The sequence below is a fragment of the Uranotaenia lowii genome, chromosome 2, assembly GCF_029784155.1.
Source record: "Uranotaenia lowii strain MFRU-FL chromosome 2, ASM2978415v1, whole genome shotgun sequence".
NCBI lineage: Eukaryota > Metazoa > Arthropoda > Insecta > Diptera > Culicidae > Uranotaenia > Uranotaenia lowii.
Genome location: NC_073692.1, coordinates 16,175,707 through 16,194,080, shown reverse-complemented (window position 1 = coordinate 16,194,080; position 18,374 = coordinate 16,175,707). Strand labels below are relative to the sequence as shown.

The 18,374-nt window shown below is 37.5% G+C and overlaps 1 protein-coding gene across 2 annotated transcripts in view; it reads right to left on the bottom strand.

Annotated features, from left to right (window-relative positions):
* Positions 1–1,946: 1,946 nt before the first annotated feature.
* The window catches only part of LOC129744882 (WD repeat-containing protein 75-like), a 33,337-nt gene continuing 16,909 nt past the window's right edge, over positions 1,947–18,374 (bottom strand). The window contains exons 1-2 of one of the 2 annotated variants that reach the window (XR_008737012.1): positions 2,507–2,682; positions 2,155–2,297 (exon numbers count right to left, since the gene is read on the bottom strand). Coding sequence is in view for 1 of the 2 variants with exons in the window: in XM_055737625.1 (XP_055593600.1) it covers positions 2,013–2,297 (285 nt within the window). In the remaining variant the exon portion in view is untranslated. Of the gene's footprint in view, positions 2,298–2,506; positions 2,683–18,374 lie in introns of those variants that run through there. The other variant, XM_055737625.1, reaches the window with a different exon arrangement.

The window sequence follows — 18,374 nt, the reverse complement described above, 5'->3', positions numbered from 1 at the left end:
TTTGCGGATGACACTGTTTTGTTTTATCCTGAAAAACGCCCAAACATTAAAGTTAAACGAATGGAAAAAGATTTAGAGAATCTTCACACATATATCAATAATAATTTTCTAACTTTAAACTTATCGAAAACTACATGATCTTTCGTTCGACTAGATAAGTTATCACTAGCAGTAGTCACATTTTTTTTCGCAAATCCTACAATTGAAAAGTTGATAATTCTAAATACTTTGGTTGGCACTGGACGAAGCTCTTTCCTGAAGTCGTCATATAAACAATTTAATCAAAAAAACATCGTCATTGAGTGACATTCTTTGGAGAGTTTGGAACTTTGACCGCGTCATGTTCTTTTGAAATTTTACTTTGCATTTATTCACTTTCAGTTTAACTACCTTACCGCAGTGTGGGGGAGGGCATCTTTGTCTCTTCTTATCCGGTTGCAGAAATTGCAGAATCGTTGTATGAAAACTATCTTTGAAGTACTTTCCTCTATCTTAAAATCTCCCTTACTTTATTCAAATGCATCTTATAATGTTTTGTCCTTACCTATGTTGTGCAGCTTGCAAATATTAATGTACTTGTTCGATAATTTTAACTCCACAAATAATAACCATAATTTATTGTTTAGCTCAGGTACTCGCACTCTAATTACTCGTCAGTCATTCCATTTACTTCCAAATTCGCTGTTCAACATCTTTCGGTCAACGTAGAATCTCATACATTGGATCATTATCCTACAACAGTCTTTCAGAAGTCTTAAAGAGTACTAACAACCGTAGCTCTTTCAAATCCCAAATCATTCGTCACCTCAAAGAAAAACTTCAGTTTTAAATCAAATCACCTTGCCAGTTTTTTTTTTGCGTATTAAAGGGTGATACGGTCAAAATTTGGTCAAGGGAAAAGGCGTGTAAATCGGTCAAATCGTTTATTTAAAAAATCAAATTAAATTTCTTTTTCAAGTTTAATTAGTATAAAATTCAGGAAAAATATTCATTTAGGCTTCCGCTTTTCCAAATCCGAATTGCCGGGCCTTACGCTTAACACCTGCCATCAGATTTTGTACAGCCATCTTGTCCACCTTCTGCCCCGCAGAAAGCCAGTTTGCCTTGCACTGCTGCTCGTCCTTAGCAGTTTTTTTAGTCTTCTTTAGGTTCCGCTTCACAATAGCCCAGTATTTCTCAATTGGTCGGAGCTCTGGCGTGTTGGGAAGATTCTTGTCCTTGGGAACCACCTGCACGTTGTTGGCGGCGTACCACTCCATGGCCTTTTTACCGTAATGGCAAGATGCCAAATCCGGCCCAAACAGTACGGAACAACCGTGTTTCTTCAGGAAAGGCAGCAGACGTTTATTCAAACACTCTTTCACGTAAATTTCTTGGTTGACAGTCCCGGAAGCTATGAAAGCCACAGGTACAAACCAGATATTTTTTCGCAAACTTTGACAGTTTCATTTGCTTGAAAATATCTGCTACCTTTCCCCTTCCTTTTGCCGTATAAAACTCCTGTCCCGGAAGCTCCAATTTCCAATGCTATTATTACATATGTGCAACTTGTAATTTCAATTAGATCCTTCATTAGTTGATGTTAAGAATTTTGGATACAGACATACATTTACTTAAACAAAAAAGAGGCTGCAAGTCAAACGGGATTTGACATATTAAAGACCGCAAAAAAAATTCAAACCAGAAAATATCATATTTCAACCAACATTTTCTCGGTAAGTTTGAAGTTTACAATTTTATCTTTTTGAGTTGTTCGAAGTGTGTCCATGGTCCAAAATTCTGTAGAAATTGCACCTTCCGGTGCACGACTTAAACATTGTAATTTGCGTAACTTTCGAATTGTAAAAAACTTTGAATAATCGCTAGTATAGTATCTAACAATAAAAAATTTGGATCAGTTCTTTCATTTCTATTTCGAGAAGCACTAATAGAAATACTTTGAGGTAATTTATTATCTTTCAACAGTAAAAAAAGGGAAAAATAAAGGCATTTACTTACATTAATGTAGGTGCTCAAAACTCGATATCCACGGGCTGGTCCATAATCTTCATCAACTGATTTTCGAGATTGATCTGTTGTGTAAGACAGACACCATTCATCTCGTCGTCGGAATCGTTTTCCTTATCGGTTTTCGGTTTAGGAGAATCGGGATTGGTGGTGGCGTTGTTCGTCGATTCGTCAGATTCCAACGGTTGGCGCTGCTGATGACGTCTATCCTGGACCAGCAGCAACGATTGCAGAAAGTCCTTGCAGAGCAGGCTAATCGGTGCCATCGTGTGGGCGGAGGAGGAAACGATCTGGAAATAATCGGAACAGAGGAAAAATTTATTTAGTTTCATTCATGTGTTACTGACATGTTACAGATGCGAGTATTGAAAATGGAAATGTCAATCAATAGCTAAAAACGAATTTCTTCAAAAATGCACAAGAAGTTGTTGGTTATTTAACATTTCTTGGAATATGAAATGGCCAATCTTTTTTATAGATTTCAACATCCAAAACGCACGTCCTACTCATTATTGTCAGAGCAAGGTGATGAATTGTCAGCACGTGAGTAGAATAGGGCTAAATTTAGTTCATCCACTTTTGGTCCAGCCAAAGTCAGAACGACGACGATATGATAGGGCACTCGAACTTGACTTGCCGTTATCTAAGATTCCAAACAGCTAGTTGAAGGGCCAAGGTAATGAGCTCCAATTGAATTAACTACTGATGCTAGCTTCGTACTCCTGAGAGTCGAATCGAGTCAAGATGCTGGTGCAAGTTATTTGCATATGGCGTAATAGTCGTTATTTTTCAATAAGTGAACATATCAATGCGCACTCGTAAACAGGGATGTCAACCTTCCAGATTTTGTCTGGATCTTCCAGACTTTTTGACCTCCGGCCAGACTTTTTTTTTGGTATCCAGACTTCCAGATTTTTAGTATTTCTTCCAGACAATTCCAGACATTTTTTGATGGACAAAGTTTTTTTTTCAAAATTTTAATCTATTTTGGCGTTATTGACTACTTTAACTGACTGGGGTGAAGTAGAATTGTTCGAGCTCACTTCGCTCTAATCAACAGCCCAGTAATTTTTTCTCACCGAATGACCAAGTTTGAATCATAATCGTCCGAATTCAGACGAAAACTGTCTACTATTTTGACATTACTCGGTCCAAACGTGCATACTGGGAGAATTTGTCCCGAACTTATTTCATGACTGGGCTGTGTGAAAAAGCATATCCAAATACAATGCGACCAGCCGACGGCCATGTGTCATTCTTTTCTTGGTGTTTCCGTGGCATGAAAACACGCGTTCTTGCGTCCCGTTCTCGAAAAGTTACTGGTTTTTCGGAAATTTTCCTAAGTTTGAGACAGAGAAAGAGCGGTTTCGAAATGGTAAGGTTTACACAAATTTTTTAATATGCCCGAGCTTATTTATTATTTCAATCTGAAACCTGAGACTGAAATTAAAAGATTGATATGATTTCTAAGCCAGAATCCGATAAACTCAGGAAAAATTGTTCAATGGGCGTATTTCCCAACTCGAATCAGTTACTAGAAACAAAAACTCTGTAATTAATTTACATTTGTTTCTAGTATAAACATCTTATTGATCGACTTCATGCTACAACAAGTAGTTAGGCCGGAACAAATTTTAAATCCTTCTTTTGTCACTCGGAGTTGGAACATAACAAGGGGGGGGGGGGGGGGGGGGGGACAATAAAAAATAATGCGAAAAACAAATAAATTGGAATAAATCGCACGAAAGCTTGTATGCAACCAAATTCCATACTCCATCATTGAACAAAACCTTTAAATCAAGTACTTTTACTATCAAATAATTCAATAAAATCAAGATTAGAAAAGGTGGAAAAACTCACATCTTCCAAAATTTGTATATTGGTCTTGTAATCTTGCGGATATTTGAATTTTTCGTCGAAATTAACATAAAATACTTCAAACTTTATTTTTCCCCCCTTCGGGTTTTTGGAAATTTCGAAGGGGGGGGGGGGGGGTGACAAAAGAAGAAATTGATATTTGTTCCAGCCTTATTAAAAATTCACAATAATGTGCCTATTTACGTTACATTCCAAACTGGATGATCTACATACAGTGAGGGGCAAAATAAAGTGTCCAAACTATTTTTTTATCATTTCTTTCATTTTTCTGGTTGAAATTCACCGAAAACACATCGTTATCATTTTTAAATTATTGTTTATTATGTTCTTTTTAATTTTTGTTAATGTTGCGCTGGTAAAAAAAGAAAGTTTTTCTGATAGAAAAAAAAACAAATAATATTCCAAAAAAAAAATGGGCAAATTAAAGTGTCCAACTCAAAAATGTATATAATTTCGATAAGTTTCCATCGCGAGGCCCCTCGAATTTGTTTGTTTTGTGTATTTTGACGTTTGCATAAACAACTGGCTTGGCTCTGGAGTATTCAAACATGTGTCTACATTCGAATAAGTTGTAAAATATGGAGAACGCATAAATTTCTGGTTCCATTCCGTTGTCCATCCGGAAACTGGTTGTTCGTGATGTGAATAACGGTCAAACGCACCGGGAAGTGGCCAAGAACTACGAAATCAGCAAGACAGCGGTATCAAAAATCATGAAGAAGATGAAAACGTTCGGATCGGAGATGGATCGCTCAGGAAGAGGACTGAAGCCCAAGGCAGATGCCAGAACGGACAAGAAAATCATTCTTGAAGTGAAGAAAAAAGCAATAATAACGATCCGGCAGATACAGGAAGAGCTCCAATTTTCGGTATTGCGATGTACTATCCGTCGCCGCATCCATGCAAAGGAGTACCATAGAAAGATCGCAGTGAGAAGGCCTTTCATCAGCCAGGTGAATAAGGCTAAGCGGCTCAAGTTCGTCAAGGAACACGCCGATAAACGGCTCGAGTACTGGAAAACATTGTTGTGGCCGACGAATCCAAATACGAGCTATTCAACCGGAAGAAGCGGGATCATATGTGGCGCAAGTCGGGTGAGGAGCTCCAAGATCGCCATATCCAAAGAACAGTCAAGCACGGAGGAGGTAACGTGATGGTGTGGGGGTGCTTTTCTCGGGGTGGGGTGGGCAATTTGGTAAAAATTGACGGAATCATGACAGCTGAGTCATATTCCAATATCCTGCGGGAAAACCTCGAGGTACCCCTCATCAAGACGGGCCTCGAAGAGCGCTTCGTTTTACAGCAGAATAACGATCCGAAGCATACGGCCAATCTGATGAAGTCATTTTCCCGTTCCTGCCGCATAAAAGCCCTTGAATGGCCCCCACAAAGTCCTGATCTGAACCCCATCGAAAATCTGTTGGCCATCCTCGATGCTCTGATTGATAAGACTGGTGTGACAAATTAAAAATACTTATTTTGATGCCATGGAGCATGCGTGGGAGGAACTCGACCCACAACACTTGCACAACCTTGTTGAAAGTATACCGAAGCACTTGTAGGAGGTGTTGAAGGCCGAAGGAGGCCATACCCTTTATTAAATAGTTCTTGTTTGCCTTCAGTTTGAATCAATTTGAAGCTGTACCGATCTGGACACTTTATTTTGCCCCTGTTTTTTTGGAATATTAACTGTTTTTTTTTTCTATCGGAAAAACTTTTTTTTTTTTAACAGCGCAACATTAACAAAAATTGAAAAGAACATAATAAACAAAATTTTAAAAATGATTACGATGCGTTTTCGTTGAATTTTAACCAGAAAAATGAAAGAAATTGAAAAAAAATAGTTTGGACACTTTATTTTGCCCCTCACTGTACATCACAACTTATCAAATTTTACGCCAGACACAAACGCTTCAAACTTTCCAAATCAAATAATATTTTTGTTAACATTCGGCAGCTCTGTTGATATATATTGTGAAATTGTAAAAGAAATTGAAAAACAGTTTTATACGTTTCATAACCATTGAAAAAGTAGACATTGACTAATTCAACGTCGCAATCTAGGCTCTGATAAACTTGGCTGAGATTTCTCAAAATGGTGTTAGTTGTCTTTAACGAAAACTTTAATCTGAATAGTTATCTAAAAGTGAAATCAGAATATTGATATTCTGAATAAATAAACATCGAAACCTACGATGTCTTGTTTAAAATCGTATGTACACAAGTTATGTTATTTAATGTTACAAAAATTATCTCGACAAGCCTCGTTGGACAAATGCTCGACACGAAGATTTAAATACAAATTATTCACGCTGTGAAAATATACTTCAAGAGTCGTGCTTAAAATATCTTTTACTTTTACAATTTCTCCTCCGAGGAAAAATCCTAAATCCATTTTTTAACCTGAATGTTTAGCATTACTTGATAGAAAGGTCTTAACAATAAAAGGTTTTTCAATATAACCAATCTAGATATGACTGTATGCAATCAGAAATGAACAAAATCTTTAACTTTATTTTATTTGTTTTAATTTGTATACCGATCACTTTTAATTTATAATCCATAGTTTTAAAACAATGAATCTGCGATCTGAAATAAGAATTTCTCAATGAACCTGGATTCCGGAATATGAATTGCTAAGCAGATGGTTTATATTCTGAACTTTTAATTTTTGATTTAACGTATTATTTTAAAGTTTGAGTATTGAAATAAGCTTCTCAACACCTGGGTAGGGAGGATAGTAATTCGCTGCATCATGTTTCATAGCCAAACATTGAGATAGTGGTTGATGTGTTTCGTTTCAAGGATTTGTGATGTGCATTACCAACCAAATGCATTCTTATTTTTGAAAAACCATTTACTTTGGTAGAGATTAACTCAATAACTGGATAGAGCTGTTGAAACTTTGTATTTTGGAACCGACAAAATCTCAACGTGATATCATTTTTCTAATTTTCTAAAAGAAACGATAAAGCTTAATACAATAACCCAAAGAAAATAAAAGAATCAATTTTTGAACTGGTCGGTGAAATAATCAGAAAAATTTGATGTTCGGGCGTTTTTTCCCCGACTAGCTCAACACTACAATGTTCCAGACATTTATAACCATTTCCAGACATTTCGGCCCAATTGTTCCAGACATTTTTTGAAAAAAGGTGGCAACCCTGCTCGTAAATGGGTGAGTTGTTGACACTTTACATATTTACGACAGCAAATATTACACAATGATAACAATCACGACTCCAGTAATCTAATAGAATTTAGAAAAATTGCGGATTATGGAACAGTTTAGGAGTGAGTTGTAAAGAATTAGGCAGAGCATTTCGTACCGTTGAGCCGTCAACACGTACGCCGGAGCATCGTATCGTTGCTGTGTACCTGCAGGAACATTTTACATTATTTATTTTTTCCTTACCTGTATTTCAATCAGCACTTTTCAGTGCTAAAATTATTTTCATTTTCTTTTATTCATATTTTCTCTTTTCTTTCCAGCATGGGGAAGTCTTCGGCCGGCTCAAGGACTGGAAGAAAACGGATTGCTGAACCTAATCCAGGGCCATCTGCCAAAAAAGTTGAAATTTCCAATTCATTCGATGTCCTTCATAACATTGGTGATGAGGAAATATTCATATTTAATTCTGATAAGAGTACTAAGAAACCTTCTTCTTCTTTTTATACTCTTAAAAACGAAAAGATTCCACCAATCACGGTCACGATTCCTGACTTCAATGCCTTTCGAAAAGAAATCGTCACTTCCGTCAAGGATGTGAAGATTTCTTTTCAGATCGGTCGAAGGGGAACTGCTCGTATATTGGCGGAATCTTTTAATGATTTTCAAAAAATTTTAAATTATTTGAATAATAAAAAACACCAATTTTTTACGTACGACACTAGAGGTGATCGTCCTTTTAAAGTTGTACTTCGTGGTCTCACCGGCGATCAGACACCGGATGAGATCACAAATGAATTAAATTCTTTGTTAGGTTTTTCTCCAATTCAAGTTATTCAAATGAGGAAAAGAACCAACACGAATAATACCAGTAGTGTTGGTTTTGCTCCTGAACTTTATTTGATCCATTTTAAAAAGGATCAGGTCAATAATTTGAAAATTTTGGAAAAGGCTCGTCTTATGTTTCATTGTCGAGTAAAATTTGAACCTTTTCGTAAATCCCATACCAATTTTTTACAAAATATTACGCAATGTCGTCGTTGTCAAGCTTTTTGTCATGGCACTAAAAATTGTAGAATGAATGCCAGATGCATGTTTTGCGGCTCATTCGATCATGAAAAATCTAAATGCCTTTTTGGTGGTGATAAGCCAAAAACAGAATTTTTTAAGTGTGCGAATTGCGCAGGTAATCATTCCTCGAATTCTCTAGATTGTCCCGTTAGGGCAAAAATTGTTGCTTCTAGGAAAACCCCCAAAGTTTCCAGAAAAGTTTCTTCTCCTCCTTCCTCTTTTTCGTCTACACACGTCAGACCGGCAAACAACCTGCCTGTTCGCAGTCAGCCTCGGCCTACATTTGAATCACGGCTGGGTAATACCCGAAGTGATTTTAATGTTACCTGGGCTGATTCTGCGCCACAGACTCGTTGTTTATCGTTCTCAGAGGTGGTTGAAAATGGGTTGCCTTCTCCAGGCATAAATAATAAAAATGGGAAAAAACCAAGTCTCAACGTTCATGCGAAGGCTTGGGAAAATCCCCGAAATTCAAATACTTTTTCTTCTCCTTCCTCTTCTGATTCTAACAATTTTGTTGATTTGGGTGAGATTACTGAGGAAAAATTAAAATTTTTGCATCAAAATTTAATGGAAATGATGCAACTTATGTTGAAAGCAAATTCAATGTTTGAAGCTTTCCAAACTTCTTTTAATTATGCTAACAAAATTATTATGACTTTACGATTCCCTCATGGATCCAAATAGATGTTTAAATATTATGAATTGGAACGCTAGATCTTTGCTGGCTAACCAAGACGAGTTCTTTTTATTTTTGAAAACTCAAAACATACATATTGCTGCCATCACCGAAACTTTTTTAAAGCCAGACAATAACTTGAAAAGCAATGCTTTCTTTAAAATTTTACGAAATGATCGACTTGATCGACAAGGTGGGGGTGTAGCTATTGTCATCAATAGTCGTCTCAAATTTAGACTTCTTCCTTCTTTCAATACAAAAGTCTTAGAAACAATTGGAATTGAATTAGAAACTTCTATCGGGAAAATTATAATTGTTGCCGCATATTTGCCTTTTCAATGTAGCGGTGAACAGAAAAATTTTTTGAAGGGAGATTTACAAAAACTCACCAGAAATAAATCTAAATTTTTTATTATTGGTGACTTTAATGCAAAACACCGATCTTGGAATAATATTTCATCAAATTCAAATGGGAATATTTTGTTTAATGACTGCTCTGCAGGTTATTATACTGTTGAATATCCTAATGGGCATACTTGTTTTTCTTCAATTAGAAATCCCTCCACAATTGATTTGGTTCTAACGGATTTAGGCGAGCATTGTAGTCAATTAGTTACTCATGCGGACCTCGATTCAGACCACCTTCCAGTAACTTTTTCTTTATCCCAAAGTCCCATTGAAAACCCTTTAAAATCAACTTTTAATTTTCAAAAGGCTAACTGGGAGCGATATATGAATTTTATTGAACGTAATTTAAATGTAAACGTTCCATTGAATTCAATAGAAGATATTGATTTGGCTGTAGAAAATTTGACAACTTCAATAGTCAATGCTAGAGCCGCTTCAATACCTAAAGTTAAACATAAATTTAATCAACCTTTAATTGATGATGATCTTCAGTTTTTGATACGACTGAAAAACATTCGTCGACGCCAATATCAACGTACTAGGGATCCTTATTTGAAATTAATTTATTGCGACCTTCAAAAAGAGATCAAACGTCGTTTAAATTTCATTCGTAATGAAAATTTTGCTAAAGCAGTAGAGGACATAAAACCCTACTCAAAGCCATTTTGGAAATTAACTAAAATTCTAAAAAAGCCCCAGAAGCCAATTCCTACTTTGAAAGATGGGGATAAACTTCTTTTAACTAATTCAGAAAAAGCTCAAAAATTAGCCCAACAATTTGAGTCTGCTCATGATTTTAATTTAAACGTTGTAAGTCCAATTGATGCTCAAATTTCCCTAGAATTTGATGATATTCTTTCTAAGCAAATTGTGTTTGAAAGTTCTTGTGAGACAAATATTGATGAACTTAAATTGATTTTCAAAAAATTTAAAAATATGAAAGCCCCGGGGGAAGATGGGATTTTCTATATTCTTATTAAAAAGTTGCCTGAAAGCACTTTAAATTTTTTAGTTAAAATCTTCAATAAATGTTTTCACTTGGCTTATTTTCCCAATAAATGGAAAAATGCCAAAGTAACTCCAATTTTGAAACCTGGAAAAAGTGCTTCAGAGCCTTCAAGTTATCGACCAATTAGTTTGCTTCCATCTTTAAGTAAACTATTTGAGAGAGTTATTTTGAATAGAATGATGATTCACATTAATCAGAATTCTATTTTCCCTGATGAACAATTTGGTTTTCGTCATGGACATTCTACTACACATCAACTTTTGAGTGTAACTAATATGATTAACGCTAGCAAATCTGAGGGTTATTCAACTGGTGTTGCTCTTCTTGATATTGAAAAAGCTTTTGACAGTGTTTGGCACAAAGGTTTAGTAGCTAAATTAGCTCGATTTGATTTTCCTGTATATCTCACCAAAATTATTCAAAATTATTTGACTAGCCGAACTTTGCAAGTAAGCTATCAAAATTCATGCTCTGAAAGGATACCCATTAGAGCTGGTGTCCCTCAGGGTAGTATACTTGGGCCTATTTTATACAATATTTTTACTTCTGATCTTCCTGATGTCCCAGAAGGAAAAGGTAGAAGATTATTTGCTGACGATACTTTGCTTTCAGCCAAAGGTCGAAATTTACGGGTGGTACGCAGTAGATTGCAACAAAATTTAAATTCCTTTTTGAATTACTTGAAAATGTGGAAAATTTCTCCTAACGCTTCCAAAACTCAACTTATTTTATTTCCCCATAAGCGAAGAGCAAATTTTTTAAAACCTAATGAAAATCATTCCATAACTTTTAATGGGGTTTCTTTAGAATGGTCTGATCACGTGAAGTACTTGGGACTCACACTTGATCGGAATCTTTCTTTTAAGAATCACATTGAAGATATTCAATCTAAATGTAATAAATACACTAAATCTCTTTATTCTCTCATCAACAGGAAATCCCGGTTGTGTCTGCGAAATAAGATGCTCATCTACAAACAAGTTTTCCGACCAGCGATAATGTATGCAGTTCCGATTTGGTCTAGCTGCTGCGCGACGAGGAAGAAAGCCATCCAGAGGATTCAGAACAAAGTTCTGAAAATGATTTTGCGGCTTCCACCTTGGCACAGCACCGAAGATCTTCATCGGATTGCGGGCATTGAATCGATCGGAGAGATGGCCAACAAAATTATCTCCAACTTCAGAGGCAAATCGATGCAGTCTTCCATCGCAGAGATTCGTTCTCTTTATGTTTAGTTTAATTTTAGGATAGTGTTTAGTTTTAAGTATAAAATATTTTTGCTATTACAGGATGTTCTCCTACATTAAAAACTTGATTGCGCTCAGCAAATTTAAATCTTATAAATAAATTTTTATAATCTAGTTAACTATAGGGCTATGAACAGTTCATTATTGAGCTGAACACCTAGTTTAATGCAATAATGTAATATAAGTGTAATGATGATTTGATACAAATAAAGACATATTTAAAAAAAAAAAAAAAAAAAAAAAAGGCAGAGCATTTACAAAAAATGTATTTATTCAGTAATGAATAGAGTGAAAGTGAAAATTTAACTGAGACTAAAGTCAATGATTACTGCGATAACTCTTTGTCAGTAACTTAGCACGTAGCTGATGGTTGCTATACTTAACATCCCCGCTCAACCAGATAAGCTCAGCTTGGATCACAGCTTCTCGAAAGGTCCTTTCGACAGTCCTTTGGTGAATATATCCGCAATTTGATCCGTTGTAGGTACGTAGATGATTTTGAAGAATCCATCTTGAAGCTTCTCACGAATGAAGTGAAAACGGATTTCAACATGGTTCATTCGCTTGTGTTCCTTCGGTTCCTCCGATATTCGAATGCAAGATTGGTTATCTTCGAACATCGGAACGGGCTTGATGATCTTGATATTTAGTTCCCGCAACAAGTTCCGTAACCAAATACCTTCGCAGATTGCATAGCTCAGCGAAATGTATTCGGCCTCTGTTGACAATAATGCCACACAATTCTGTTTTCGGGTCATCCAGGAAACGGTACTGCCAAAAACTTTAAACACGTTCCCAGATTTCGATTTTCTGTCTTCCAGGTTTCCCCAGTCAGCATCACCATATCCTCGCAAAGGTTCGCCATCGTCCGACCGTTGGTACTCCAATCCATAGTTCACCGTTTGCTTTAGGTACAGCAAAACCCGTTTGAGATTACTCCAGTGTACATTGGTAGGAGCCGATTAGAATCTGCTGAAGTAATTAACAGCTGCGCTGATGTCTGGTCTTGAAGCCAAAGCCAAATAGGTCAAACAACCGATCAGTTCTCGAAACGGCTGCTTGGTCAATTCCTCAACACTTCGGGTCTTCAATTTCAGGTTTGGTTCCAGTGGAGTTGCGCATGGTTTGCGATCTGCCATTTTGAATCTGCTTAGTAGGTTCACGACGTATTTCGGTTGACTAATCTTCATTCGACCGCGCTTCTGATCGTAATCCACCTTCAGCCCAAGAAAATGCTTTATCGGACCCATGTCCCCCATTTCGAAACGCGTAGACAGTTTGGATTTGATGTCCACGACTTCCTCTCGACTGTTTGAGACCAACGAAATGTCATCCACGTACAGCAGCAAATAGACATCATTGTTTTTGTCTTTCTTCGTGTAGAGACAGGTGTCGATCTTCGAACGTTGGGATCCTATTTGTAGCGCAAATTTGTTGAACTCTTCGTTCCAACTCCTCGGTGCTTGTTTGAGCCCATACAAGGACTTCCTCAACCGACAGACGAGATGCGGTCCTCCCCGTTCAAATCCAACAGGCTGACGCATGAAAATTTCGTCCTTCAGGATGTCGTTGAGGAACGCCGTCTTGACATCCATTTGGTGCACATGATGCCCCATTTGATTTGCAACTGCCAACAGCACTCTGAGGGTTGCAATTTTCGCCACAGGAGCATATGTCTCGTCGTAGTCGAAGCCTTTCCTCTGCGAAAAACCTTTGGCCACCAGCCTCGCCTTGTATCGGTCAACATTACCAGCCTCGTCACGCTTGATTCGGAAAACCCACTTGCAAGCTCCCATGTTTCGTTTTTGCTCGAGGATTCCATCTCACTATCGATCGCCTTCTTCCAATCGTCCCAATCGTCACGCTTCTTCAATTCAGCGATCGTCGTCGGAATGTTTTCCACATACGCTTCTGCATTAAGCGCATACGCCAGAATCGAATCATCACTCGCCATCGGGGAACCTGACAAATAAGTACCAGCAGTATTGGCTCCAAAATTGCGGTGGGAGCGCGAAGTCTGGATCGCTGTCTTCGTCATCGGTCGTGCAATCGGCATCAGTCGCCATTTCCGGTTGCGTAGCATCAGCACACTGTTCCGATTCGTCCACACCAGGCTGGCTCGACACCTCAAGGATTTCCGGTTCATGTGTTTTTCTTCACGCCTTGGAAAAACATCATCTGGGCTTGATTCTGGTCCATCACTAGGCTTGACGTCATCTTCAGTAGCAGCTTCAACATAACGGTAAGATTTTTGAACCACACTGGACCATTTCAGATTTTCGTCGAAAATCACATCTCTCGAGATGAACGTTTCCTTGGATCACAAATTCGATAGCCATTGGGAGCGAATCCAACCATTACGTTTTTCTCCGTCTTACTGTCCAACTTTGTCGTTTTGCTTCGGCACCCAAGTGTACGCCACCAAACCAAAAACACGCAATTTGTCGACCTCAGGTTTCCGATCATACCAAATTTCATACGGTGTTTTCTTGCAGTTCACAAAAGACGTAGGACTTTGGTTCAGGATGTAGGCAGCCGAACTCACCGCCTCATCCCACATTTCCTTCGTCAAGACAGCTTCATGGCTTCCTGCAACATCGATCTCGCTCTCTCCAACAACGTGCGGTTCATCCGCTCAGCTGCTCCATTCTGTTGCGGACTGTACGGTGCGGTTGGCTCCAGTTGAATCCCTTCGGTGCGGCAAAAATTCTTGAAGGAAGCGGACATATACTCCCCACCGTTGTCGCATCGAAGACGGGCAATTTTCGCCCCGAAATAAACTGTTGCTTCTGCCTTGTAGTCCTTGAACTTTTCCAGCACTTCATTCTTCGTCGCTATTGGATACACCACCGTAAAATGGCTAAAATCTTCGATGAATGTGACAAAATAACGTTTGCCATCCCACGTTTTCGGATTGAACGGCCCACAAACGTCGGAGTGTATCAATTCTAGTAGGGGAACGCACCAGGCCATTTAGGGATTTCGGATTTCGTTTCAACCAACCACTCCTCGTCCTCTATGGCATCCGTCAAACAATGCAGCAGCCCTCTATCCTCCATCAGCACCTCGACACGAAATTTGCAGTTGCTGAAGTTCGTGCCGTCAAGCAGCCACAACTTTTCCTCGCCCATCTTGCTGACCACGTTTCACTTCCGAAACAAAAAAAAACTACAAACTACTTCCTTTTACTCTGGGCCCATAACCTACATCTCGACGCTACACTTCGACGGCAACAAGCTAAATTCCGATCCAAACGATCATGTGACCACATCACAACGCTACGAATAATACTGGAACAAAACAACGAATTTCTGAACTTTCCTCTGTTGATGTTCGTTGATTTCGAAAAGGCAAGGCAGTCACAGTAGGCAGAAAGTGCATCGTCGATTGTCGATTTTTCAAATGCTGAAGGCCAGTTTGTTTCCGTCAACAGTTCTGCCACACGATCGATATCACAGTGCCCGAAGTCTAATGCCGTATTCGTTTTCTCCACAAGCGCGGGGCAAAACTTTTTCTGAATAAACAAACAGAATCGTTACCCGGTGCGATGCAAATATAGGGCTACCTTACAATTTTTCATATAACTCGAAGACTATTTAAGATATTGGAACCAAATTTGGCATGGGGAGGTATTTTGATACGAAAAATATTTCAATGATTATTTGAGACCCCTCCCTCTTTCCAGTAGAAAGGGGGAGGGGGCCTCTTTCATATTTTTATACATAACTCAAAAACTAATAAAGCAAATGGAACCAAATTTGGCATGGGAGGGTATTTGGATACAAAAAAAAAAATTTCTATGATTATCTAGGACCCCTCCTTCTTTCCAGTAGGGAGATATAAAGGAGGGAGGGGGCCTCTTTAATAATTTCTTCATAACTCAATAACTAATTAAGCTAATGGAACCAAATTTGGCATGGGCGGGTATTTGGGAACGTGACATATTCTTATGATTGTTTGAGACGCCTTCCTTTTTTCTAGCAGGGAGAAAGGAAAGAGGGAGGGAAGTTTCATACAGTTATTACTGCATATCTCAAGAACTAAAACAGCAAATGGAACCAAATTTGACATGGAACGATATTTGGGTATTAGAAATGCTTCTATGAATATTTGGTATCCCTACTCCTTCAAAGAGGTGGATGAAAAGGGGGGGGTAGAGGTCTCCCTTACAATTTTCAGTATAACTGGAGAGTTGATCGATCAAATTGAACCATATTTGGCATGTGAAAGTATTTGGATACGAGAAATGTTTCTATTGTAAATTGGGGCCCCATCTTTTTTAGCGGAAAGATATAAAGGGGGAAAGGGGGGCTTCCATACAATTTTTTTTGCATAGCTCGAGAATTAATCGAGCAAAAACCAAATTTGGCATCAAAAAGTATTTGAGTACGAAAAATACTTTTTCTATGTGAAACAATTCCTTTCTTGCAGTAGGATGATAGAATTAGGAATAAGGTACACCGGGGTAAGTGTGGACGGGTTTTCGTATAGTTCAACTTTAAAAAATCATAAAAAAATCAGCCGTGGAGCAATTTTGATAAATTGACGTTCAATGTGATGCAGAACATGTTTTTTACAAAAGCTGAAGAGATGAGCTCGGTAGAAGCAAAGCGGAAAAAGTTATCACGCAAATCGTTATGGACGGCTGGTGTCTTCACTTACCCCGCTTTATGGGGTAAGTGTGGACGGTACATTTTCCCTTTGATTTCTCAGGAAATTTTCAAAAAATTTTTGTTTCTTGGTTGAATACGTTACTTTTTTGCTCGAACCGTCCAAAATTTTGAAAAAAGTTCATGATACTATAATTTTAGTGTGTAATTTATGTTACAACACACGAGATCCGATTTCATCAAAAACACAGAACAAATAAGTACTTTACTCAAATTTTCATGATCCGAATGCTTAATATAGCTAAATAATACAACTCATAAAGGATGAAGGACAGAAAATTGAAAAAATGTGTAAACATCAAGTCTTTTTAAAGCCGTCCACACTTACCCCAGGTAGGGGTTGGAGACAAAATTTTAGTTTTTTGTAAATAAACTCTTTTTTCTTAATTTTTAACCGCCGTTTCTTTTCCTAACTGGTTGTTTGGAATGTAAGGATTGTTTCAATGTAGAGTTTTTCATCGAGAGCCAGCTAGTTTAGGAGAAATTTGCAATTGAAAAAGATGCACATCAACTCGACATCGTAGTTGAAAATAGAAAATTCCGAAAAAGTCGCTGTAAACAACCGTTATTGTCTGAATCGTATCTTTTTCACAGTTATTGGATAGATTACAAGTAAATTGAACGTTCTGCATCAAAAGTTTGAAAAAATAGTGCACAGTATTGTTTTTATAGCTATCGTCCACACTTACCCCGCGTCCACACTTACCCCGGTGTACCTTATAGGAAGGGAAGAGGAGGCTTACATTTAACTTTTTTTTTTACAAAATCCGAGAAATTGACAAAACTTAACATGGAAAATCATTTTGGTATGATTCTATGATTATCTGACACACTTTCAGTGAGTAGGTACAAAGGAGGAGGGAGGTGAGCCCAATACAATTGTGTTAGCACGAGTTCTCAACGAATAAGTTCTAACGAAGCCAACAAAAGGACACTTATATGACATGGAAAAGAACTTGGTTACGAGATATGTTCCTACGATTGTTATAGACCCTTACGCTTTACAGTGTAGAAAGGGGAAGAAAGGAGGAGGCTTCATATACATTTTGTTGTAAAGCTTAAAAACTTATCAACCAATGAAACTATATTTGATTATTAAAGATCACGACCTCCATACAGCAAGAGGTGAAGAAAAGGACAGGGGAGGGGGCTCTCTTATCAGTTTTTTAGCATAAATCCAGAACATATCAAGCAAAAACAACCATATTTTATAAGTTAAACTGTTTACGTACAATCAATTTGAAACCCTCCAGACAAATTAAAATTATCAGATCATTAACACAAATTCATAAAGCAAGATTCAGAATATTAGTCTAAGTTATCTTTGTGTTGCAATTCAAAACTCCAGCTGCAGCTCTCATTTTATAGCGGTTGCTCATGAATTATGTTCAGAATGGGGTAGGCTTAATAGCGGCACGTTATCCAAACAAACGGGAAAATTGTGCCTAAATTAAAGGTTACCTTTCAAAACATTTACAATTTTTTTAATCTTGAATATAGAGCTCGGAATTATGAAATTACGTCGTTACATATCAAAACAAGTGCAAATTTTTTTAAAGTAGTTACCTACCTAAATGTTTTTGAATTTTTTTTTCAACCTATAGGGCTTTTGCACAGTGCATTAGTATTAGTAAGCCGTTGGGCAAACAAAAGTTACAGCTTAATGCAAAATGAATACGATTCGAAGAAAGAAAGCTAGTTCTCGAATTTATTTATGAAAACTATCGAAAGTTTTTCAATATGCAGCACATTTTTGAGAAGCCAGTCCATTTGTTTATTTGTTTGCAAATTTGTTTTCTGATTTCGAGTGAGGTTCTTTGAAAAAATTAAGATTCTGTATAGGATACGACTGTTTCCTGAGGATGCAGAGGAAAATATTGCTAAAGATCTTTATAAATTCCGTAACGAAAACACTTAACGTCATGACCCAAATACTTTAACAAAAGATTTTGGGGAACCATTGAGTGTACCTTTCAAACAAATTTTTTTTTTTTTTCATTTTTTCTGCTAGTTTATGCACTGCTACTCAATCACATATTCACCTAATTGATTCCACTTGTTAGCCAATAATTTGAAATATACTTATTGGCCCTTTTTTTTTAAGAAAACAGGCGCATTTATTTAAGTTAAAAAAAACATTTTCGCTAAATTTTTCCTTTTCCGCATATAAAAACCACTAATGTGTGCCCAACAGACCTCTTGTATGTGTGAGTAGCAAAAGCCCTATAACTAACTG